General features: G+C 36.4%; 1 protein-coding gene across 4 annotated transcripts in view; it reads left to right on the top strand.

The window, feature by feature from the left end:
• The window catches only part of LOC135225654 (sorting nexin-25-like), an 81,847-nt gene that overhangs the window by 50,601 nt on the left and 5,948 nt on the right, over positions 1 to 25,298 (top strand). For 3 of the 4 annotated variants that reach the window (XM_064264988.1, XM_064265005.1, XM_064264996.1), the window contains exons 7-12: positions 2,030 to 2,092; positions 11,669 to 11,789; positions 13,604 to 13,801; positions 14,600 to 14,809; positions 22,371 to 22,560; positions 23,784 to 23,920. In XM_064264988.1, the coding sequence (XP_064121058.1) occupies positions 2,030 to 2,092; positions 11,669 to 11,789; positions 13,604 to 13,801; positions 14,600 to 14,809; positions 22,371 to 22,560; positions 23,784 to 23,920 (919 nt within the window). The remainder of the gene's footprint in view (positions 1 to 2,029; positions 2,093 to 11,668; positions 11,790 to 13,603; positions 13,802 to 14,599; positions 14,810 to 22,370; positions 22,561 to 23,783; positions 23,921 to 25,298) is intronic. The other variant, XM_064265011.1, reaches the window with a different exon arrangement.

Raw genomic sequence — 25,298 nt, 5'->3', positions numbered from 1 at the left:
AGCACAAGCAGGCTTAAGTGACAGTAATCACAGAGTCTACTTTGCTAACAGGTGAGGAACCAAGGTGTACATCATCTACTTAATTTAAGTTTCCTACAAATCCTATTCTGTCTCTTCCAACCATCCGAAGGTGGGATTCAGCTATATATATATCTGTCAGGTAAGTTTCATGAACAAAATGTTATTGTTATAATACAATTAAGTTTGTTCATACTTACCTGGCAGATATATATAATTAAGTGCCCACCCACCTCCCCTCAGGAGACAGTGGCACTGATAAAATATGAATAGAAAATGGGAATGGTTCCTGATATCCGCCTCCCAGCGGCGGGAATGGGTACTACCACCTGGCCGCCCACTGCATGTGCCGCGAGTTTTGAAATCTGTCGGGCTTCGGAGAATACAGCTATATATATATCTGCCAGGTAAGTATGAACAAACTTAATTGTATTATAACAATAACATATTCTTATGATTGTTGAGCCTTAAAAAAATATTGCTTTACTTTATTAACATTACATATTAACTTCCACATTTACCTTGGACATCAGCAACTCCCTGGCTCAGATCAGGAGAAAGAGAGAAAAAGAGAGAAAAATGAAAAATTGAAAGAAAAAATCAGGAACAGAAAAATAAAGAGAAAAATGAAAAATTGACAGAAAACCAGAGTAAAAGAAAAAACTTTAAAAAGAAAATACAGAGAGAAATTGAGAGAGAAACAGCTAAAATTAGAAAATAAGAGAAAGAGAGAAAAAGAGGAGACAGAGCAAAAAGAAGGCAAAAAAGATTGTCTACTATGGATTAAAGTCTGTGAGAAAGCGCTTTTGTCTGAGGTTCGCAGTATAATACCTACTTTGCTTTCATTGACCGCAGCACCCTCCTGGGTTAGAACACTTTTCCACCCAATCTAAAGTTAGTCTGCACTTCTTGTTGGACCAAAACATGCCACTTTAACCTTAGTAAACCCTGCAGGATGTTCGCTTTTGCTTTTTCCGACATCAATACACGGTTTTTTTAATCTAAGGACAACATGTTTCTGCCTATAACTCCAAACTGCCATTTTTGAGGGCTAGACCACTTTCAGACTAATGTATATAGTACTCTTCAATTCTTGAAGCCTCAGGCCTGAAGGATAGATCCTAATATACACAGCTGGAAAGAGAAACAATTTTGGGTCTCTACAAAAACCTTCAGTAGAATTATTAATCAGACGCCTTAACTAGCAATTGTGCATAAGTAAAACAAGATTTATTTGTCTGAACACTGGAAAAATCTAGAGATATTTTTGTTTGATAAATCGTCATTATCTTTAGTCCACTAAGGATTAATATGACAGGTAGTGATGTTCAGTAAGGGAGTTTACTATTTTGCAATAGAAGACTAAACTGGAGGACAGAACATTGTGTACAAGAATCGCTCATTATCTCTGCCAGTAAATAGCATACATAAGTCAGATACAAATTTTGTACTATGAAGCATTAGGGTCAAAATAATATGTGAGATGTGCAATTGAAATCAATATCATAGGTGAATGGAAATAATGCCAAATTCTTTGACATACCCAGCAAGTTGATGTCTGTCTATTTGGGGAGTAGATGTACTATTACCTAGTCCTAATTATGGGAGTCTTAAAAAATTTAAGGCTTTTCCAAATTCAAATAATTTTCATATATATTAAAGCAAGTTGTTGAAAATTTACTAGCTGTTATTTTCACATACTGTACTAAATTGCATTATACATATTACATTGTATTAGCAGAAAGTGAAGGATCAAGTCATTTCTCAATCATCTGATTTTAGATATTTATCTACGCATTTGTTTCAGTTCGTACTGTAGTTATTATGCTCTACAAGAGACATAGCAGTAAAGCTCTTGATTATTTTTACATAATTCTGCTCTGCTGCTTATTTTTCATATATGATATGCTCTGCCATATTGCTGTCTCAGTAGAAGCTCTTGGAAATTATATACTGTATTATACATTCAATCCTGAATGTTAAATGTTGAAAAGAATTTTTTATTTGTCAGCTTTGAAAACTTCTTAGAGTTGGTTTTAACCACTGAAAGCACAGAAGACTGTGAAAGAATAAGGTGAGAAGGCAATTTATTCATTGCTTTGCTTTACATATGTGCTTTGTAAATGCTTCCAAGTACAGTTGCTATATTTAAGCAGGTGATGTTTGTTTTAAGTATTGAATGAATGTTAAGCAGGTGATGTTTGTTCTAAGTATCGAATGAATGTTAGTGTTAAATGCTTTAACAGAAATGTTAACTAATTCATTGGCCCAACCTCCGTGCACATATATGTAATTTTATGTATGAATGGTAGGTAAAGCAATTTTGAAAGTTGAAACATTAATCTAATACTTTTAAGTTACAGAGTTGTTGTAGATATGTCTGAGGGAAATGATAGGTGTCGAAACTGAATGATAAACTTTTCATTCTTGGTAGGAGTCCATATGAGTATAATTAGAGTTGGTCTGAAGAATAGTACGTAGTTCACAACTCGTATAAGATGTTCTAGAAAAGTATCGTTTAAATAACATAAACTTTGATAATTTGAGTACATTGATTTACAGATAGAATAATGGTGCAAATGGCGACTTTAAATGATAATAGCATTGTTGTAACAACGAAGTTGTGAGTGAACAACAAAACAAGAAACAAAAAGTTTTACAAGAATTAAAGGAAAGTTTGGAAGTTTAAGGTACAGTACTGCATTCAGAATGTGGGAACAGTTATGCTTAGGAATGGCTATACTATAGCACTGGCTTAAATCAAAAGAGCAGGCAGTTTTTGCAAATGTCTGCCAAGGTAACTGCACTTTAACCACTAATGTTTAGCTATTTTCAGTCCAGCTGCCCTGTATATATTTCATAAAGTTAATTTGAATTTATGTTTTGATTTGACTTGAAGTGGCAAGTGTTTGCAAAAATCTTACTAACCATTGTGAGCACATACTTTTTTTCATGCTTGTTTGCATCTTTTATTAACAAAACATCCCATAAACAACTGAGCTGGATTTGGGGAACTTTAGAAACATTCATCTGCCTACATCCAGATGATGCCTTGTTGATGGATACTGATGAGAAGATTTCTATGGCTTTTATAGTTAAGTCACACTTCATGCCCATTGGAAGTTAATCATTTTGGGGGTTGTCACAAAATTGTTTTCACCAAATTTCATCAAATCAATTTTGTGTTTTTCCTGCAATAATGCAAACACACAAACAGAACTAAAAAATATAATATCCCATGTGGATTTATTTAGAACTTTTTGATATTACAGTACGTATACACATATTTGAAAAAACTGTTGGGAACATAATTTTCAATTAGATCTTATTATATTGAAGTTCTCAAAAAGATGCTGAAATTTTACATTTTTGCAATACTGGCAGTTTTAAAATAATATAGCAGCTTTATAATTTTAAAAAATGAATAAAAGGGCAGATAATTAAATAGACTAGTATGAAATGTAAATATATCCATTACCAAATTATCTAACACGTAAGTGTGTAAAACATTCAACATTTAAAAAGAGGTTTGGGACCAAGAAGCATGGGACAGTTCAGGAAGAATGAGTCAGGAGGAAAGGTTTTATTTGAGAAGCATGGAACAATAAAATGTTTAGGTTGTGGGAGCTCCAAGTAGGAAGAAAAGTTTGTTTATAACATGGAATGGAGAGAGGTTTATGATCTGGTGTGGGACAGAAAGAAAGGCTTGGGCTCGGCAGCATGGAAAATGTTGAAGGTTATGGCTCAAGAAGCATGTTACAAGGGGGAAAGGTTTACATTAAGTTAGCATGAAACAAGGCCTGTCTTTATGAAATTTGAGCCCCTCAGTTTTACATGTGTATTAATCTCTTGATACAGTACAGCAAATGAGAAACCTCATTTACTTTCTTTGCAAATTCCAGGTGTGCAGTCTGTTGTAATTATCAACGATATATTTTTACTTCATTGTCCTTGGTTTCTTTTTAATTTTTGTTTTTATGTGGTGTAATGGCTGGTAAACAATTGTTTCATAACTTATGTTAATATTATTGAAACTGACAAAAAATTCTTATGGAACAAGCCCAAAAGGCCATCTTCATGACTGTGATTACATTTTAAGCATTGTGTGTTCTATACTTCCTTCTCATCATGCATTTTTCCAAGAACATTGCATGATCAGATGATTGGTATAAAAATATTACTATTGAAAAATACTCTGTAACTGCCATGGCCAGGTTTTACCCACAATTGAGTCTTAGTTGTGAAAAAGATTATAGTTCATTAAACTAAATAGGATCTGCACTAAGATTGCAGGATTTGTTGAGGTGAAAGAAAGGACTTCTCAACTGGGATATGATATTAGTGTATACCATTTTAGTTGACACTGGATCAGTCAATTTGCCATTGTGCTTATATTTGATGACTTCATACTGACATGATTTTTCTTTCAGAGGTTTCCTAACCTGCCACTCTACTATAGTATTTTACCATGACATTTAATATGTACTTACGGACAACCAAACTCCATTAGGAATACTAGGCATTTATTGGACTCCACTAGTCAGCTAACATGCACTGATCATTAATCTTTTAGCTTCAAAAAACATTGTCACGATCAGTGAGCTGGTTTGCTAAAGGTACCTTTCATTTTTTTTTTTTTTTAACAAGAGCCAAGGTCCCTCAGATTGCTTTAAGTTGGTGTGGAGACATGGAACTTGTACTTGTAAAAAAATCTGCTAGAGACTGCAGACTCATGCTGGCTTGGGTAGGCAAAATATTGCTGAAGAGCTCCATCATTTATCTTACTTAGGAAAGAAACTCCATAGTGGGAGTGAAATACGGAACTTGCAAAACATCTACCAATTTTTTTTTTTTTTTTCTTAATAAAATCAGCATGTTGCTCATAGAAACTGACATTTTTTATGAGGTCCATGTCCCTCCTCTCATAGCCAAAACAATCATTATATCTCATTTCACCAATTTAAACTATCATGCTTACTAAGTTATAATCCCTTAGCATTTCTGGTTCCATTTATGTCACTTTTTCAGCTCCGCACATTAGCCAGTAATGCATAATCATCCTTAATATTACTGTTACATACAGTATGCACAGAGTTTATTTGGGGGTGGTTAGACACTACCAAGACTAGTGGACCATGGAAGGATTATTTGTGTAGTTATTCTAACATCTCTTGTGATATCTAATTTCAGCTATTTTACAACTACATAGTATGTTTAACTTTAATATCAACTTTTGGCATATTAGACACCTTTTCAGGGTTCAAGTTTCCCTACATAGTCCTAAGCTGGACATGTTTATTATATCTTTTTCTTGATAGTGCAATTCACTTGTTATTTTTATGAATTATGATGGTTTGTTTTAATATATTATTTTTATTAAAGAAATATCTTCATTGTACATAAATTTGATTTTCCATTTTTTTTTACTCCAGTCAATGATGACAATGACATAAATGTTTACAGAAAAGTGATTCGCTACTGTTAGGAGTAAGTGTAATAGTTCACCATTACTTGGTTACACCACCTATGCTAAAACTGACTAGGGTAGTGTAACCCTGCGTAAGGTGCATTGGTTTAGGTTGTTCATAGTACTTTTGAGGTTAAAGCCCCAATAATATTTGGGTTTCCATAATTGAGAAAAAATTTTAGTTTTCAAGTTGCTGTATTAATGAAGTTTTAAATGTACGGTCTAAGGAATTACATACGTACTAGACTGAATTACATACTTACTATTATTAATTTCCTAGATGCATATTTTAATGAGACTTAATATTGTAATCAATAAAATTTGAAAACTATTTCAAATGAAGGGACCAACTATAGTAGTACCCATTTTCTATAATTAGGGAGGTGAAAGTGGCAAATTATATTTTGTGTTACCTATACAGCCGATAGTAAATAAAGACAGCAAATGTGAATAAATAAGGAATCAAGACATATGAAGGCATAATAGTTTTTTAAAGGTATTGGTTAGTGAAATATAATTGAAGTGACTAAATTTGCATTACATCTACAACTAGGATATTTATTGCATTAAGTTCTGCTAAAGTTTTTGAGAATTTACAAAGTGTGTTTTAGGTTAGGGTGACTGAATACATAGAAAATTTATTTTTCAGGATGTAAAACTGTGACATCTTGTTATTGCTTTATCTTGAAGACTGTATTTCTCTTGTCATCTACTGTACAATCAGAACTTGTTATATTTAGAACATTTGAAATTTTACTTTGTATAAAAATGTTGGGAAAGCCACAAACATTTTAGATTGAAAAATTAAGATGTAGATCCCTTCCAGTAGGAATTTTGGCAATATTCCCTTCTTGTGCTGTGTGTGCTTTATTAACTGGCATTCCATATTACGAAGCTGTTATTGTCTGAAAAGTAACATTTAAGAGGTAGGGGCTTGGTCTTTTCATAAAAAAATGGTAGATGAGGCAATTTACGCAAATGCTGTGTTACTCAAAAAGGGTTTTATTCCTGGCGCTTGCCAGTATTATACATCAGTAACTGAAAGCAAAATTTCATTAGATTCTGTGTAGATGCAACAGGATGAGTGTAAGGGTCAACACCATTTATAGGTTCTGGTGGTCTTGTCAGAAAGAGAAAGGATGAAATCCATTCTAGGTGGCTTCAATCTGTTGCTGAGCTTTGTTGTTACTGAAAATGCCTGTTTACTTCACCTTATTCACACATAAAGAATTGAGAAAATCTCTTAGCAGTCTTCTTTTTTCTCTTTTTTTTCTTGTTAATCTTTGTATTAATGAATCTACACTAATGAAGGACGCTCTTCAGGGAACACTTTCATCCATGAACAAGGCACCTTTCATATTTTGTATTAAAAAGGAGCTTTCATATAGCATTTGGTGTACCACAATCTTTGTGGCTCTGTGACCAGGGATTAGATCCAAAGTTATTTATAAATGAGTGTTGTGTATCATATAAATGGCTGCAGAATGGGTTTTTAAGGAATAATCAAATGAACAAAGTATTCCAGATGTCATAATGAAGATTAGCTCCTCTGCCATAACTCTAACTTTGTAAAAACATAATGAACTGAAATAGAACTAATGAAATATAGTACATGTGCATATTCAAACCATGGATTAATTCAACATACCACAGAAATTTAGCATTATATAAAGGGTCATTGTTCTAAACAATGGTATATATGCAGGCAGCTAAATTTACTTTAATTTGTCTCTAAAGGATAAATTACCTAAAACAGTAATTATAAGATGTCACAGTTTGCTCTCCTCTTAAGTATAAATTCCAGGTACAAAAGTGAATTTAAAGTAATTTTCACAAGGAAAAAATACAGAGCAATATGTAAATTTGTGATAAATACAACACTCGTTTGCACAGAGTTCATCCATTATACTAGGTGTCACATTTGTTCAGTGTTACAAAGCATAGTTTTCTTAGGATCTTATTTTAATGGCTGAGGGTCATTGTCTTCATATAATCTATTTGTTTTACTGTGCTTGAATGCTCTGTTCAGTGGTTGATGTATAGAAAGTTAATGAACAAAATTTTAAGATCTTTTAGCTAGTATAGGTAGTATGTACTTTGAATGGTAACATGTGAGATCAAAGAAATCAATAAATGAAAGAAAAATAGGTACATCAAGGTTTTAGACAATTTGCCTTGATATATTTTATCCTAACTGTTTTCTAACTTAAAAATAATTAGAAACTGGTGGCCTGGTATTAATGATAGATAATTATCATTGGTTGGTTCTCTTAACAGAAATGGCTCTTTGGTCTGCTTTTTTGCATGATTGACAGCTATTTCTAACACTTGTAGTATTAGTTTTAGTGTTAGTGAAATTTAATGTTGTTTTATCTGTCACTGTACTTTAAAAACTTAAGTGATTCTATACTGTATGTTATATGGTGTTTCTGCATTTTATATTGTTAATTGTTTTAGAATGAGCTGTTGTCATGGTGTTTTCAAACTTTGTTTATGGGAACAAAATTAATATTTTCACTGCATACCTTATACATACATGAATTTAATCTATTTTATGCATCACATAAAATCCCAGATACATTATTCATCAATAGAAATAAAAGATGAATTGGCTCTGGTAGGTTAGCGCAAATATGGTTAACTTTATCACTTCTTGTTTAGTCTGATTAGCTGCATAAGTGCATGTGAACAGGAGGAGAAGAATTTCGGTTAAAGTAATGGGCTTGCTTTTAAAATATATTATAAGTTGTTCATGACAAACTCCTTACTGTCCTTAGGTGAGAGGGATTTAAGCTGATGATACTATGACAAGGAGGAAAGGACCAGAGGAGACAGAGAACTTCAGAGAATCAAAGCACCAATAAAAATGTTCCTAATGAAACGGCTTCAAGAGCTGAACTGGAACCCTAGAAGGAAAACATCATGTAAGACCGCAAGTGACCTAAAGGAAAACATCATGTAAGACTGCAAGGGACCTAATGCTGTTTGGTCACTTGAGCTTGTTCCATAAAGTAAACTCAGACAACTTTGGAACCTTTCCTACATTTGGCAGGAAGCTATTTGCAGTGATTAAGGAGCAAAGGAAGATCCTCCAAAGCTAAATTATTTCTTGTCATAACTGCAGGCATAAGGAGTTGAGGAAAGCTTACATCAACATTAAGTTTCTCATGAAAACTAGAAAAATCGGGAACTTGAAAGCATGCACCATTATTCTCAAGAAAACTAGAAAAATCTGGAACTTCAAAGAGTCAAACTTTTCAGGTGTAATCAGCAATGTGCCTGATCCAGATGGAGAGAGGATAAATGTTAGTCCATGGTGATCTGTGGATAGGAACAAACTAGAAGAGTTTCTTCTGAGGGCTTGTAAAGTGAAGCAACAACTAACTGACCAGAGATTTAGGAAGATGGTCTGTCTTCTACTTAACAAACAAGAAATAACCTATACTGATTACTTGAAGATCCAGGTAGAAAGGTTGACCTGAATTCTGAAGTAAAGATGGACAACCCCCTCGAGTACTAAAGTAATAAAAGAAAACTACTTGCAGAAATTTTCTAAAACTAATACTGAACCAGTAAAGAAAACCTGATGGTGCTAGTTACAAACATAAGATAAGGTGCACTGAAGGTATGTTATTGTTACATATCTCTGAAAATTATAGTATGGGACAGAATAGGGTGAAATAGCATTAAAATGAAAGGAAATGGCACTTAGTTATTTTGAACAGTTCCAGAAGTTCGGGGAACTCTAACCTGATTGCAGAGGAATCACGAACGTGTGTCAACCTATCAGAGCCAGCTTATCAACTTTTTCTTTTTCAGTAAAATGATGTGTCTAAGATTCTGCATGATGCACAAAATAATCATTTTGAAGTAATATGATGGTTTGGAGAAGAAACAAATTTATTCTTTGTAAGAGCAAATGACATACAAATCACCTGTCTGTAATTGGAAGACTGACTTGTCGTTCAATTGTTTTGTAGCAGGATAAGTAAATAAAAAAAAACTTACTGCCTGTAATTTAAAGACAGTGATTTATCATTCAATTTTTACAATAGGATAAGTAAATAAAACTTAATATCAGATAAATCTGTTTGGTATTGTTGGTACTTGTCTTTATATTTGCTTTAAGAACTGTCAGTGGTAAAAAATGGTGGTCAACCCCTGCCTATTTGTGGACTCACCTACTCATGGATTTTTCAGTGGTACATATACACATTAGTCACGGAAAATTCGCCTACACGTGGTATTTTCCATAGAGGAATATTTACTAATCACATAACTTCATATTTTCATGACTAAATGCATTGTTCGTGATAAAATTATTAAAATTCTCAGGTATAAGTATTTTCAGAGGGTTTTTTTGTTGTTTTAACAATCAAAGTAGGTAGTATACAGGCAGTCCCCGGATTACGATGGGTTCGGCTTACGACGTTCCGAGGTTAAGGCGCTTCTCAATTATATTCATCAGACATGAATTCCAGTGTTACAACGCATGTTCCAGGGTTATGACGCCTACATCGCTGATCTGGCAAATGAAATATGACACCAAAAATGGAAAATAATCAATATTTGCAGGTTGTTTTGATGAAAAATGTGATAAGAATGCAGTTTACATAATTTTCAATGCACCCAAAGCATTAGAAGTAAGGTTTTCTTAGGATTTTTGACAATGTTTCGGCTTACGACGCATCTCAAGAATGGAACCCCCGTCATAACTCGGGGACTGCCTGTATAAGCATTTTTAGAAGGGTTCCAAGTACATATTCGCAGATTTTAGCTATTCACTGGAATTGTGGTACACATCCCCCATGAGTACCTGGGGTCAACTGTAAATTCTTTTGTGCTACTTTATAAAGCTTAGGTCTTTACTAATTTGAGTCTTATGTTTTACAATTAGGATTCAAAACAATCAAAGCTCTTATTAGGCAGTTAGTCCTTGAACCGATATAAAATTTAACTTGAAATTTATTGGGAACTGAGATGATCTAAACCACTTAATGGTTAGGTAAACTTGGCATGGGGAAACAGTGCAATTGTGCACGGGTCATAATACATATCAGTGCCTCAGTGGCGTGGTCGGTATGCTGTTGGTGTGCCACCTCGGTGGCCGTGAGTTCGATTCTCGGGCATTCCATTGAGGTGTGAGAGATGTGTATTTCTGGTGATAGAAGTTCACTCTCGACGTGGTTCGGAAGTCACGTAAAGCCATTGGTCCCATTGCTGAATAACCACTGGTTCCATGCAACGTAAAAACCATACAAACAAACAAACATAATACGTACCCTTAACTAGAAAGAAGCAAAGACTACTAATTGCATATTGCCTGGAACTGGTGTTCCACCGACTTTGATACTGTTCCACTTTTCTTATGACTGATCTACTGGTGTTCCTCCAATTTAATGATTTTTTTACAGACTGTCCCCCCGGCAACCCCCTTCCCCCTTTTGCTGACTGCTCCACTTTTAATAACATTTCTCTATTCTACTACATATTACTTACGGGAATGGGACTGGTTTTGTATTTACAAAAACAATATCCATATACAAGTTGAACAAATTTTAAAATTAAACTATTCTAATCAGTTGCATTCATGTTTTGTTTGCTGTCCTCTTTGACTATAAACTATTACCACTGTACATAATATGACAGTAAATAAGTTTAGGAGTTTTTCCCTTTTAATAAGCTTTGTTGTGGTTTAGAAGCAACTTTTCAGTTGTAATGAGGAACTTGTAAATGATTAAATGATGCCAAAGTGAAGCAATGTTTAAATTTTCCTGTGAGAGTATGGGAATTAAGGATTAGCATTAAATCTTCAAGGGTTTTGCCCTTCTAATGGCAGACATACATTTGGGATAGCAAAGTTTATAGGAAAATTTTGATTCAGTTAAATATAATTAATTTATTATGAGGCTGTCAGTTTTTAGAGTAAAAGAGAGGCATAGGTCTAAAAAAAACTCTTCAGTGGCCTAGGTCTGGAAAATCATTTCCTCCTGTCATATTCTGGAGAATATTATTTTAACAGCAATAACCATAATATAAATATGGGAGGAAGTTACTGCCATGCAACAAAATGTTTGGACAGTAAGTCATTGTCTCCATTTTTTATATCTAAACTAGTCAAATAATTATTTTGTAGTATCAGAAATGATTTATATTGCCATCATGGTCTTTACTTTCATACAGACGCAATATCATCAATGAGATAATGCAGGCCACAGCCATCAACAATTTGAAAAAGGCCAAAGGTGTTGATCAGAGTCGAGAGAGCACTCCACAAGGATCTGGTAAAGGCGATTTACTTCAGGTATGGTTTAGTGCTGTTCTCATACCCATTTTTGCTTTGATTTCTATTTCTGTAAACACCCTTCAGTAAAGTTTATAATGGTTAAAAAAAAATCCTTTAGTTATTATGCCAACTGATTACGAGCTGCTAAATTTAGAAATGTATCAAGTTATAAAAATCCTCTTGGTGTAATTTTTTTTGTATCGTGTATCTTAAAGCCAACAGGTAACTTTTTCTGAATTTATTAACCTCACTTTCCTGTTCCCTTGTCAAAATTTTTAAAAAGATATTTGATGTGTAACTTATCATAGATGATGTGAAACTTATTATAGATTTTCCAGGTTTTTAGACATTATGTTGCTCTGTTTTTTTTTTTTTTAGAATAGTTATCTACTACTTCTTGGGTTAATTCCTGAAAAACTTCATTTCTGTTGTTATACTACCATCTCAGTATCTTTCTTTGAGTATACAATGTCCAGTTTCATGAAATCCTATGAATTCTCATACTCTGAGGATTATGGCAGTTTATAAATAATAACCAAGTTTGTGATCATCTGTCCATTTTAAGATAACACTGTCTACTACATACTCATACGTTGTTTACAAGGTTTGTTTCTGTAGTAAGGTCTATTCAAATTTCATTGTTATATCTTTGAATTATCAATGAATGGTTTAGATACAGTATTCATGAGTGGGCCAATTGTTAGGGTAGGCAGCATGAATCCAGTTGCTAGTTATTTTTTTTTATTTACCCCAAATTACTTACTTGGTGGCTAAAGTGTTTCTTATGAAGCCAGGACCCACTTTTTTCAATGTAAATATGTTAAAATAGATTTTAGTTATCACAACCATGTTTCATGTCTTACAGTTTTGTTGAGCATTGTCCAGGGTAGTCAGGGACCAACAAAGATGTTGAAACTATCACTTCTCTATAGGTACCTTTTTGTTTTACTTCAAACTACATTCACATCATTAAAAGGTTAAGAGAATAAGCATGCAGTGTAGGTATTCCCCATTTGCGATGGGTTTGGGTTACAAAAACCCCATCATTTCTTGAAAAAACATAACTTTAAATTAACCTAGACTACACTATACCCACAGCCTACCATGGTTTTGTGACTATTAATGTATTTTTATACAGCAACTTCGTTATCAGTTGTTACCATATAGTATTACCATACATTACCAGTTGTTACCAGATTGTATTCCCATACATGAGATAGAAATGTGTTGTATGTTAGTATTATTTCAGTAGATGAAACGTATTTACATGGAACACTCACACAAGGGCCATTGACTTGAAATTCAAGCTTCTAAAGAAAGTTCGTTTCAACCTCCCACTGCAGACCTTGCACTGTAGCAGTAATTGATCATGATAGAGCCAGTGATTTTTCATCTCCCTGAAGGAGACGTGAACTCATGATATCTGAGAGGCATGCCACGACACTAACAAACATAAATGAGAAAATGCAAATAAAAATATATTATGAATGTTAACATTCCCCCCCCCCGTTCCCCCCCCCCTCTTTTTTTTTCCCTTTCTTCTCTCTCTCTCTCTCTCGCTCTCTCCAAGAAGTTCACAACACCATCGTACACTGCTGCCTGTGCCCGTCTTGAGCAAAGTTTAAAATATTTTCAGTATTGTCATATGGGTATTACTTCATAACTTTGAAACCATCGGAGCTGCTAACCCCATCACACACTCGATTTATCGTAAAATGAGACTTCGTAAATTGGGAAATACCTGTATCTGTGGGCTATGCTAAGTTTATTATTAAGGGCTAGACCAGGTAATAAGCTGTTATATTCATTAAGAAAACTCCTCATCTTCACAGGCTCGTAACCTCACACGGTACATTAACCAGCTAACGTACGCCAAAGCACAGTGTGAGCGTCGAATAAATGTCTTGAATAGTGGAAAGTCTTCGTCAGAAGGTACTTCACCTAGACATTGTATGAATGCATCAAATACTATCATGGATGAGCAAGCTGAAGCATTTAGCCATTCACTGCAGAATTTGCCAGGGAGAAAGGTAAATATCTGATATGTTTTTGTCTGCCATAAGGCTATTTTTACTTATAATCATGAGACTATAATGTTGAAAAAACTGTCATATAAGTTAGTTTTGGAGAATCTTAAGCATAGTATACAGTATGTTGAAAACATTGTCATAGACATATGCTGTATGGTGAAAGCATTGTCATACAAGTCAGTTTTCAGAAATATATTTCAATTTTGAACATAGCTTGTATGAATAAGGCATTCAGTTTCAGCTGGCTTTTGATTTTAAAGAAATTTTATTTACTGTAAGCATGATAGTAACAACTCATCATTTGTCATTTTACAAAATATTAAATAACTTGTGTGGTACTGTATAGTGACCAACAAAATTTAAGGTCAGTTAGCTAGCATAATTGGAATTAGCCAGTGAATTTAAATAACATTTTATTTTGTGAATTAAGTTGTAGTTTTTGTACTTTTGCTTGAGAATTGTATCATGGTTAATGAGTGCCTTGGTTTTTTATCTATTTAAAAATGTTCTACACAAATCCAAACAGTAAAGTACATAATGCTTAACAATATGCTTTGGACACATCATGCCTGCTCAAACAGAAACATTTTCAATGAAATTTCAGATATACATCCATGAATTTTCAGTGATTGTTTTCTTTTACCTTTTGAGTAATACATTGATGTTGAAAGAATTGTTTTGTGGGAAGATGTTGATGCTAAGATACTGATGTGTGTTTTATGTTACTTTTCAAGTACGTACTACTATACTGTATATATTGTATGTAATATATATATAAGCAAAGTGCTTTTTTTCTAGATTCTGATGTTCCAAGCTCTCCTTGAATCTGCCTTTGCACGGAGATATTTCTCCATTTACCTTGATGAAATTGGCCAAGGAGCTCTCTTGAGTTTCTGGTCAGCTGTTCAAGAGATCAGGCATTCCGATAAGAAACTTCATCATCAGCTTGGGACAGAAATTTACTACACGTACCTGAGTTCTCACCCTCCTCCCGTTAAAGTTGATAAGGTAATATAGTAAGCTTACAGCTTTATAAAGTATTATATTTTTCAGTTTTTCAACTTAATCCTGTGTGACTAACTTCCTGTTTGTTAAATATTATGTATATGTTACATGAAGTTAAATATGCATGAATTTTCAAATCTCAATTTCATTCATGTTCTGTTTGAAGTTATTCATGTAAAGATTGTGATGTAAGTTAATACAAGTAATCAAATACACCTGATCTCCCACTTGACACTGTATTTCAATTCTTTTGATCTATGTTATATAGAACTGCTAAAGTTCTGCATCACTGAGAGCATCTCATTACAATGAAGGTTCAGAGGTTTTTCTGTTGCTTATTGTTTGGTTAATGTTGATTTGTGCAAAAGAAGCATTGATATGTCTTGTGAAGAATTTATGGTTTTCATACATTCAACTTACCTGTCAGATATATACATAGCTATCGACTCCGTCGTCCCCGACAGAAATTCGAATTTCGCGGCACACGCTACAGGTAGGTCAGGTGATCTACCTGCCTGCCGCTGGGTGGCAGGACTAGGAACTATCCCCGTTTTCTAATCAGATTCTCTCTGTCGCTGGGAAGGTAAACATATGTTTACGTTCCCTCCCGATTTGATTTTCGTGTTTCATCGCCATCGATCTTCTGGGCCGACTTTTACAGGGAAGTACTGGATCGGTGGTTTGGCATACGTTTTTAATAACTTTTTAATAACTTTTAATGAATTAAATTAGAAGTTTTCAAAGAATAGAAATATGTAACTATCAAAGTTGTCGGTAGACAATTACATAGTTTGTAAGAAAGGGAAATATACTTATTTATTTCATTGATAAAGTGTAATAAATGTTAGAATTTGTTTGAGGAAAATAAGGTAACTTCCTATTTGAGGAAGTCAGCAAAACATAGAACTAGATATGCTTTCTTTAGAAGCTTTAATAGCCCTCGTTCTGACAAGCAGTTAGAATATTAACAGTACTAGTAGGGTTGTTTCCTCATCACCTTCTTTCCTCACAGAAACTACAAATTCATTTGCAATTTGAAGATGAAGGAATGTAGCTCAAGATACGAGCTATTATAAGGTAAGAAGTGATTATAGTGTTCCCCATTGCAATAGAGGGTGCGTCTGATCGGCTCTGTCTCGCTCCCAGGCCTAGACCTCTTCCAAGCTCACAGGCCCAGAGGAGAAGGAATGTCGAAAGCCGTACGGAGGTTATGGAGAATCCCCACCGATCAGGCGTCCCCTCGGCAGGTTCTGTAGAACGTCCCAGACTGCCAGGGATAGCCATTGGAAAGGCATCCTAATTCAATGTGTTCCCCTTATTATTATCGTCTTAACGAATAAGGAGAAGAAACATTCAACGGCGTAGGTTAAATGAAAATGCAAGATAATCTCGTCTGGCTATCGGAACCTCAGAAGAGATGGAGAAAAGAAGACATCATTCGATAACAGTTGCGGTAGAGGCATTGCCCTATCCGGGTTCGTCCCCCCGTACGGTTGGACGGGGGGGGGGACTCTATCCCATGGGGGTTTGAAATAGTTATTTCAATAAATTCCTCATCGGTACATGTATATGAAAATATATCTATTCTGAGAAGAATGAATTAGATTTTAAAGAATATTTGTCAATCGAATGAATTATATGGATCTCGTTTAGTGAGTACACATATATATATAACTTTTAAGCTTCTAGCTCCTTAGACATGAAGCTCCGGTAACGAGGCTCAATGCACCTAAAGCGTCTGAAACAAGGCGCAAAGCGCCTGAAACGAGGCGCAAAGCACCTGAATGTCCGGAATATAGGCGCAAAGCGCCTGAAGCACTATGAACCAGGATCTTCATCGGGAATGGAAGTCCTTCTCATTCAGAAGAAAGGGAGGGCTATGTCGAAAATGGAAGTATTGTCGAATTCTAAGCAAGAACAAATGTACAAGAGATCGGAACCTTCCGCACACAGAACCTTCCTCACAAGCGGAACCTTCCAGAAGGCGGAAGATTCCAGCTTCAAATAACCTTCCAGGCGTACAGAACTTTCCAGGCGAGGATCGCCTTTCAGATGCTCGGGGCGCCAGGAGTATTCGGAACGGGATACTCCTGCCAAGCACCAAGAGTATTCCGATCGCGATACTCCTCCCAGGCGCCAAGGGTATTCGGAGAGCGATACTCCTGCCAGGCGCCAGGAGTATTCCGAGGACGAGGAGTATTCCGGTCGCGATACTCCTCCCAGGCGCCAGGAGTATTCTAGGCAAGATACTCCTGCTTAGTGCCAGGCACTTTCTCCTACAAGAAGAGCCTGATAACCGCCTAGAATCCTCCAGACGAGAGGTGAAAGACATTCGAGGCTTCTCCTGATAGGGACGGGAGTTGTCGCACAGGCGGCCGTTGCCCTTGTCAGGATCGTCTTAATGCAATAAAGGCAAGAGCAAGTTCGGCTTTTTCCAGGCAGGGACTCAAGATGTAGCACAGGCTGCCGTAGCTCTTGTCAGGTTAGAGTCGCTACTACTAAAAGCCCTTCACCTTTCGAAAGGAAGCGCTCTCCTCCGGTTGCTCAATCTTGTCCCAACTTAAGGAATGGAAGATAGAGCAGAATTGTGAGAATTAGTTCAGTATTAGTAAGAGGATATTAAAATCATCCTCCTTCTTAAAAAATAAGGCAACCAACCATTTACAGGAAGAGGGGCAATCGTTTGGAAATTGAACAAGATTCGTACGAGCTCTCATTCGTTGATTAGAGGCTCTTCCAGATAAGAAAGGCGTAAAATGCGGACTTATCTCCAAGATAATAAAAGCTGGAGAGATTCTCTTCGATCCTCGGGTGTCATTTACGATCTCTTTCGACTAATACTCATTCAGGATTATTGACGAAATGAACGAAGAGAGTAAGATGTCCATTCTTTCTCTGCAGGTCGGAAAGGAAAGAGTGTCGTAGAAGGCTTGCTGTATACGACTACTGAATGACAAGTCATATACGCATAACATAGTTGCCTTTCTGGTTCGCTACGGAATTATCTATATCCTTACAGGATTTTCCTAGTAAGGATTTCGCTTATAAGGTTTGTTACGACAATACCTACTCAGCTTCGGTATTTAACAAAATTTGCCTCATTGAGAGTGTTCTTAGACTCGAGAATAATTTTATTATATCCATTCATTGAAGGGAATAACTGGCAACTCAGAATGAATGCAGCCAGACAGTGAACGAGTCGGCTGTATTGTGGGCCAATCTAGTACCATCCGGTTCTCGGTCTTGAATGGTTGGTTACATCTTTCTCTCCTAAGGGATCGAATGCTTCACCGTATATTCCCCATACAATTAGAGACTCAACTACGAATTGAGCGGATTTTTTAGGCAAACATGAATAACATCGTATTCGGTTTGCTAAGGATATCTCTCTGCCTCGGCGAGGAAAGAAGGTAGTAGGAAATTCACCTTAAGATACCGATACGGTTAAGCCTTATGCATACACCGTGGTTAATTACAGCGTTCCTACTATCCTTACAAGAGTTGCCTAGATGAATGCTGTTTACCACAATGTGACCGGATTATAAAGGATTTTAATTCGGCAGAGCACGATTTAACATTTATTGGAAAAAGTTCTCAGACCCTGCGGAAATTATTCACAGATCTCTTCGCAAAGCAGAAGATGAACGAGCTTCTGATAGTTGGCTTCCTTTTCCTCGAAACAAGAGAAGTAGCAAGATACGTCATCTTTAATTTGAATAGGGGAATAAACTTTAGTCTTTTTTCCCCTAGTTATATATATTCTTAACACATATTAAAATAAATGGGCGTCAAAGGAAGAAGATGAATGCATCATTTTGGCAATAAAAGGTTGGATTCACAGAAGTCACGTTCTTCTTTCAGCATGTGTCGGAAGGTTTTTCTAAGAGAGTAGAGATTTGATCGGAATCTATTATAAATATTGGACCTGAAAAACCTATTCACTCTGAGTCTGGCGGCGTGCAGACTGAACAGAAGTAAATATGAATGAGAGGATTTTTCAAGGGAAGCTTGATAATTCCTTTAAATATGTTAAAGACATAGATTTGCTGCAGATCGTGCTGGATAGAAAGGGGAAACTGTCCTCTTCCGATACCTCTGTGAACCACATAATGGTTTTCTTCCCTTTCAGAGGGAAGAATCACCTTGGTAATTTATGCTATCAATGAAGACATTGAAAAGAGATACTCTGTCTAGACAAAGAATATTAGAGATAGTAGAAAATTAAGATCTTCGGGATCTTATACAATACCTCTATACGATAAGAGTAAGAGATCTTATACTTAGAATGGGATCCTAATTTGGGCCTCAGATTCCGTGTTCCGACAAGATGGAACTGCTCCTAATTAAATGTTTCTCTTGGTCCTAAATGATCAAAAGGACAAGTAAAATTTTGGGCTTTAGAATCTGGAATCAAATTCTATGACGACTCGGCAATGGGTTCTGGCCAGCATAGTATGTTTGGCAAGAGAACTAAAGCCTTTTATTCCTGGATCAACGCTTTCAGATACAGGTTTCGTTGTCCGGGTAATGTAGTGACATGGTCATCTACAGAAGAAAAGGTTTTAACGTTTACTGACAGAGTCTTTGGAACGCCAGAAGGGCTCAAACTACTTCCCAAAAGGTTCAGAGAGATACATTCAAGAACTAGAAATCAACCAATTTCAGCTTAGAATCTCTTTAAAAAATTCCAAGCTCCTTCCCTTCCTTCGGGCAAGGATAGGGAAACTTCTGCGACGAGAAAACTCATCAACATGTAGGAGGAGAACTCGTTAGCAACGGAAGTAGGCAATAAGGATCCTCCTCGGAGGAAGACTTGTCTCTTGGACTTTGGAGATTTCCTATGGTCTACTGGATGGAGCTGACTAAATTTGGATGAATGTGCAGGAGCAATTAGCGTATTTGGTAGGAGTACTGTCTAAAGAGCCGACCCGTAAAAAGGATGACAGACTTCCGATTAAGAGATCCAAATACCGATCTCCTGTCGGGCGCGACGAACCCTACAGGGGAGTTGTCGCACAAGCGGCCATCTCTGGGGGGAGCGATGCGCTAGACAGGCGAGACGTGGGAAAGGAAGTAACTCCTGCCAAGCGTCTGGCGCCAACTAGGAGCCAGGCGCCAAGTAGGCGCAAAGAGCCTGACTTTACTGTAGATCGTGCTAAGCCAAGATCTTCATACAAGCAACAAGAGCCAAATGGAGAAGAGAGAACTTCTGATAGGAGTATAGCGCCCGCTGAGCGCAATATACTTGCCATTCGAAAGGCGCATTCCATGAGCGATACTCCTACCATGCCACAGGAGTATTCGGAACTAGATGCGCCTTCCATAGGTCAGGAGTATTCGGGAAGAGATACTCCTGCCAGGCGCCTTGAGTACTCTGAACTCGATACTCCTCCCAGGAGCCAGGAGTATTCTAGACTTTTTACTCCTACCAGGCGCCAGGGGTATTCGAAGCGTGATGTGCCTACCAAGCGCCAGGAGTATTCTGAGCTTAATACTCCTAACAGGCGCCAGGAGTATTCGGAACGCGATACTCCGGCCAAGCACCAGGAGTATTCCGATGAGCACGATACTCCTCCCAGGCGCCAGGGGTATTCGGAACGTGATACTCCTACCAGGCGCCAGGAGTAACCAGGCGCCAGGAGTATTCCGAGCACGATACTCCTCCCAGGCGCCAGGAGTATTCGGAGAGCGATACTCCTGCCAGGCGTCAGGAGTATTCCGAGAACGAGGAGTATTCCGATCGCGATACTCCTCCCAGGCGCCAGGAGTATTCGGAGCGCGATACTCCTGCCAGGCGCCAGGAGTATTCTGAGCTTAATACTCCTAACAGGCGCCAGGAGTATTTGGAGCGAGATGCGCCTTCCAGACGGCAGGAGTATTCTAAACAGAATACTCCTCGCGCCAGCCAGGCGCAAGCCAGGCGCTAGGCTTCATCCAGATGAGATCCAGTTCAAAGAAAGTCCTAGTCTTCTTTGAAACAATGGTGATCTCTAAAGCACTTCATAAGTGACTTGATGATACCTTCAAACAGCTGAGAATTTAAAAAGCTCTTGAAGTGCGAGCTTTTGCAAATTCTTATTCTTTTCGTAACAATATGTCAGGAAGACATATTAGCTTTAACATATGAGAGATGCAACTATGTGTTGACTGATCATTACACGAAGGACTTCAAGTTAACTTACGAGAGATTCTTCTCTCTTGGTTTATACGTATCAGCGGATACGTTGCTGGGATAAGGAGCCGACACTGATCCTTTATTAATAAGTTGAATTTATTTTAACTCAATGTTTTTTGTTGGAGGTTTGAAAGGAGTTTGGGGGATAACTCTCTTTCAATTTAGCGCGAACCCTCATGTTAGGAACAGGTGATCGGGATCGGTGTTGCGCTCCTTAGTTATGCCAATAGGCATAGGCATGTTGTCATATAAGCGGATTAGCACCCATTGACAAATGCCAATTAGGCTCGACCGAGTAAGTGGATAAGACCCCATCGGTAGACCCACAAGAACTCTTGGCCACAGATCACTATCTTGCTAAGGCTCTTGAGACGAAGCAGACTCCTATGCAATAGCTAGGAAGTCAACCCTTCGTCTAGAAACACAGAGGAACTAAGGTCTATAAATACCTACAACATATGTTGTTTACCTGTCTAGTCAGTAATTAGCTGTCTCTTGCCCTCCACCAAAGGGTGTCAATCAGCTATGTATATATCTGACAGGTAAGTTGAATGTATGAAAATGATATTGTTATGATACAATAAAGTTTCATACATACTTACCTGGCAGATATATACAATTAAAGACCCACCCAGCCTCCCGCAAGACAGGTGGAAGAGAGAATCTGATTAGAAAACGGGGATAGTTCCTAGTCCTGCCACCCAGCGGCAGGCAGGTAGATCACCTGACCTACCTGTAGCGTGTGCCGCGAAATTCGAATTTCTGTCGGGGACGACGGAGTCGATAGCTATGTATATATCTGCCAGGTAAGTATGTATGAAACTTTATTGTATCATAACAATATCATATTTTCAGTTTTATAGTGTCGAGTACCAGAAACAGATCACAGAAGGGAATTTCATTAGAATCTAAAATGTTTTCAGTTTGTCCACGTGTTAACATTTTCATTAAAAATTTCTTAGGTAACAGTTTTAATTCATAAAAACAAGAACCTTAGTGTAATCTTATGAAAAGTAGGGCTTTACAAATACTATTTACATGTATAATAAGTACAGGACCTACACATCTGCTGAGGAAAATAATAAAAGTAGTGCTTTGAACTAGTGATGATACATTATTCACATAAAATCTATTGTGTGTGGGTAAAAATGTAACTGACTTATAGCACTGATCTGCATGACACTTGAATTTTTACACTGCTGATGCAGGACATCTTTCAACCACAGAAATAAGTGATGGTTAACGTACAAGGAATTTAAATCCACTGGTTTGTATGCTGTGAGAACTATTTGGGTTGTATTTTGGAGAGTGAAAAATGTTATTATACAAGAAAAATGATTTCATACTAACTAATAGTATTTAGACACTATAAACAGACACTCTTTACAGCCTACACTTCGTGGAGTAGAGGCCTTTTTATTGGGTAACAGAGGACCTGAAGTGTTATATGAAATTGGCGAGGAAGTTGAACGTACCTTAGAAGAGAGGCACTACACTGGATTTCTTGTTTCAACTACCTACCATGCTATGCTTCACCAAGCATCTTTACAGGGTGTGGACTTCATGACAGAATGTGTAGGTCAGTATAACAGTAATATAATTATGACTGAATACTCAAACAAACATTATTGAATATGATTTTTTTAAGTGCACTCATTAATAATTTGTTGTTAGTACAATTAATTGACATGTTGACACTGTTTGGGTTATGGCATAATTAACAACTCTAATTACACTTGGTGCTTCGTATATCCTCCAGATGCTTTCTGTTTCATTCCTCTGTAGTGATAATTCACCATTCAAGTCAGATTACAAAATATTAAATAACTTGTATAGTACTGTGTGATGATCAACACTGAGTTTGCATAGTTTGCTTAATGCTTAATTACCCTCTACACTGTAATTTGTGCAGCACACTGTGGATGGTGTTAGGGGTCCTATGCAATGTCCGTTTTCCACTGTCTCCATTACTGTTTACCTTTTTCATCCACTACCATAAATCTTTTCCCATCTAGTTATTTCATGGTAGACTGACTTGGATAAGAGCTGGCATGGTGCTGCTCCACTGTGCCACACTCAGTACTAAGTACTGTATAATTCAGAGAACCTGTATCAGGGATTATATGCTGGTGTTATCTGGCATTTCTTGATGGTCATCCATCCATCCAAGCCCTGACCAGACCCATTACATGTATTATACCAGACTCAAAGTTAATGTTATAGTTGAGGTTTACATATGGATAAAAATGAAAAAAAAATAAATTTGCCTGGGTCTTACAACTCTTAGATGCCTGATTATTCATTGACCAGATAAGCCCCAGTTACTTCATTACTTTAATTCAAAAGCCTTTGGAAATAGACCAACAGGTGGTCAGTGTTTTATTGGAAGCCATTTTGATAGAGAAGTTAATGCTTATATAATAAGCTTCATCTTGACTAAAATAACCCAATGCTTGATTTTATGTATTTTGCTTAATCATGATTATACTTTTTTTTTGCAGCTATTTTGTGCTTAAGTGCTGTTATAAATTATTTTTTGCAGCTTATTTTGTGCTTATGTGCCATTATAAATGACAGGAATAAGGGTAAAGAATATAATTGAAAGGGATAACAGTAATGTCACAGAGAAGTTTATCCAGCATACCAGATACATATCTGGCTTGGAAATCACCGGACCATTTCAGAAACGATTACATAAATCAAATTTCTGTTCTTAGAGATCAGTGTGGTTTAAGAGTTTAAAACTATTAGGTGAAAGAGATGTATCCTTATCACATACAAGTCAGCATACATGTATTGCAGAGGAAGGTGGACCAGGAAGCTCAGATGGAGGTAGCACAGAATCAATAGAGCAAGTACAAATGCAACTATCTGATCACTCTACTTATGCAAGAAACAAGTTGGCTCATCTCCAGGAAAGATTGACAAACAAACTCTTGGTTAGTTTTTGTGTGTCCATCCTTTAAGAGTCTTTATACTTCAGAATAAAATAATTGCTGTATGTGTTAAAACTGTTACATATAAGTTATCAGTCATTTTTATTTTGTATTTAGTAGTGATGAATACAATAGATATCATAGACTAGGTATAACAAAGTCCACCTGGCTTTGCAGCTAAGCCCTGCCCACTGATTACGTCACAACCATTCCTTGAAGTTGGTTGGTTTACAATAGTTTCAAAAAGTTGGTTAATCTAAGATTCCTTTCATCTTCAAAAACTTTGTAATGGTTGTTTTACCAAACTAATATACGTTCTGCTGATTATCAAAATTAAATGTTGTGTGTATTATCCTCAGAAATAAGATCATAATACATATCTCCCTAAAGAAAAAAAAATGAATGAAGGCAGGAGTGTTCTGCAATGGTGCAATGTTGTGTTTTGTTATTGAGGTTCACCTGAATATGGATGTACACAGAATGTCTGCACTTTGGTGCACTTGAATCGCTGGACAAGGAAAACTACCATCTGATATTGTCAAGCGTGTTCACCATTTTAAATTTAAACACAGACTTTCTCAGAGCTATGTAGACTGATATTTCATATTGATTTCAGGAAATTTGACTCTACTATTTTAATAGTCACAAAATCGATTTCATTGCTATCGTGTACACATTTGGAGGGATGACAAGCAGTGACTGCACACTACAAAACCAAAATATGCCTATGTTTAACTTAAACTTACAGTATGATAGGTTATACAAGTCATATTGGATATAATTTGTTGAGAAAAATAATGTAGACCTATAATGTCCTGTCGTTTTGTTGGTTTATACAGCTCATGAAGTTTGGATTACGTATAGGGCTATCTTATATTCAGCGGTTTTATTTTGGTTCTTGTTGTGGGTATTCTTGTTTTTGTTGCTGCGGTTATGGTGCTTGTAGTCTTTGAAAATTTTTCATATGGTTACCCAACATTGCAAGAGAAACATAGACCTATTTATAAAATACTGGTGTAAAGAATTAAAACACACACACACACAGAGAGAGAGAGAGAGAGAGAGAGAGAGACGAGAGAGAGAGAGAGAGTGTATTTTACTGGTTTTGGATCATGTCATACATACCCTTTTTAGCTTTTTTTTTTTTTTTTTTTTTTTTTTTTTTTTTTTATGATGCCTTCCTACCTTAGCCTTCATTTTCATAGAAATGCTACATCAGCCTTATATTTACTCATCACAGTAATATAATTTGTTATCCCTTTTGTAAATATATTTTCAATATACATAGTTCATTGAAAGCAGTTTGATAGCTGTATGTAAGGCTGAGAAATGAAGCATAAGTCTATGCTTCATTTCAATTAATGTGCTTATGTGGGATTGC

This window comes from Macrobrachium nipponense, chromosome 20 (assembly GCF_015104395.2).
Source record: "Macrobrachium nipponense isolate FS-2020 chromosome 20, ASM1510439v2, whole genome shotgun sequence".
Taxonomy (NCBI): domain Eukaryota; kingdom Metazoa; phylum Arthropoda; class Malacostraca; order Decapoda; family Palaemonidae; genus Macrobrachium; species Macrobrachium nipponense.
Note: the sequence above shows the minus strand (reverse complement) of the source record. Positions and strands in the feature narration are given on the sequence as shown.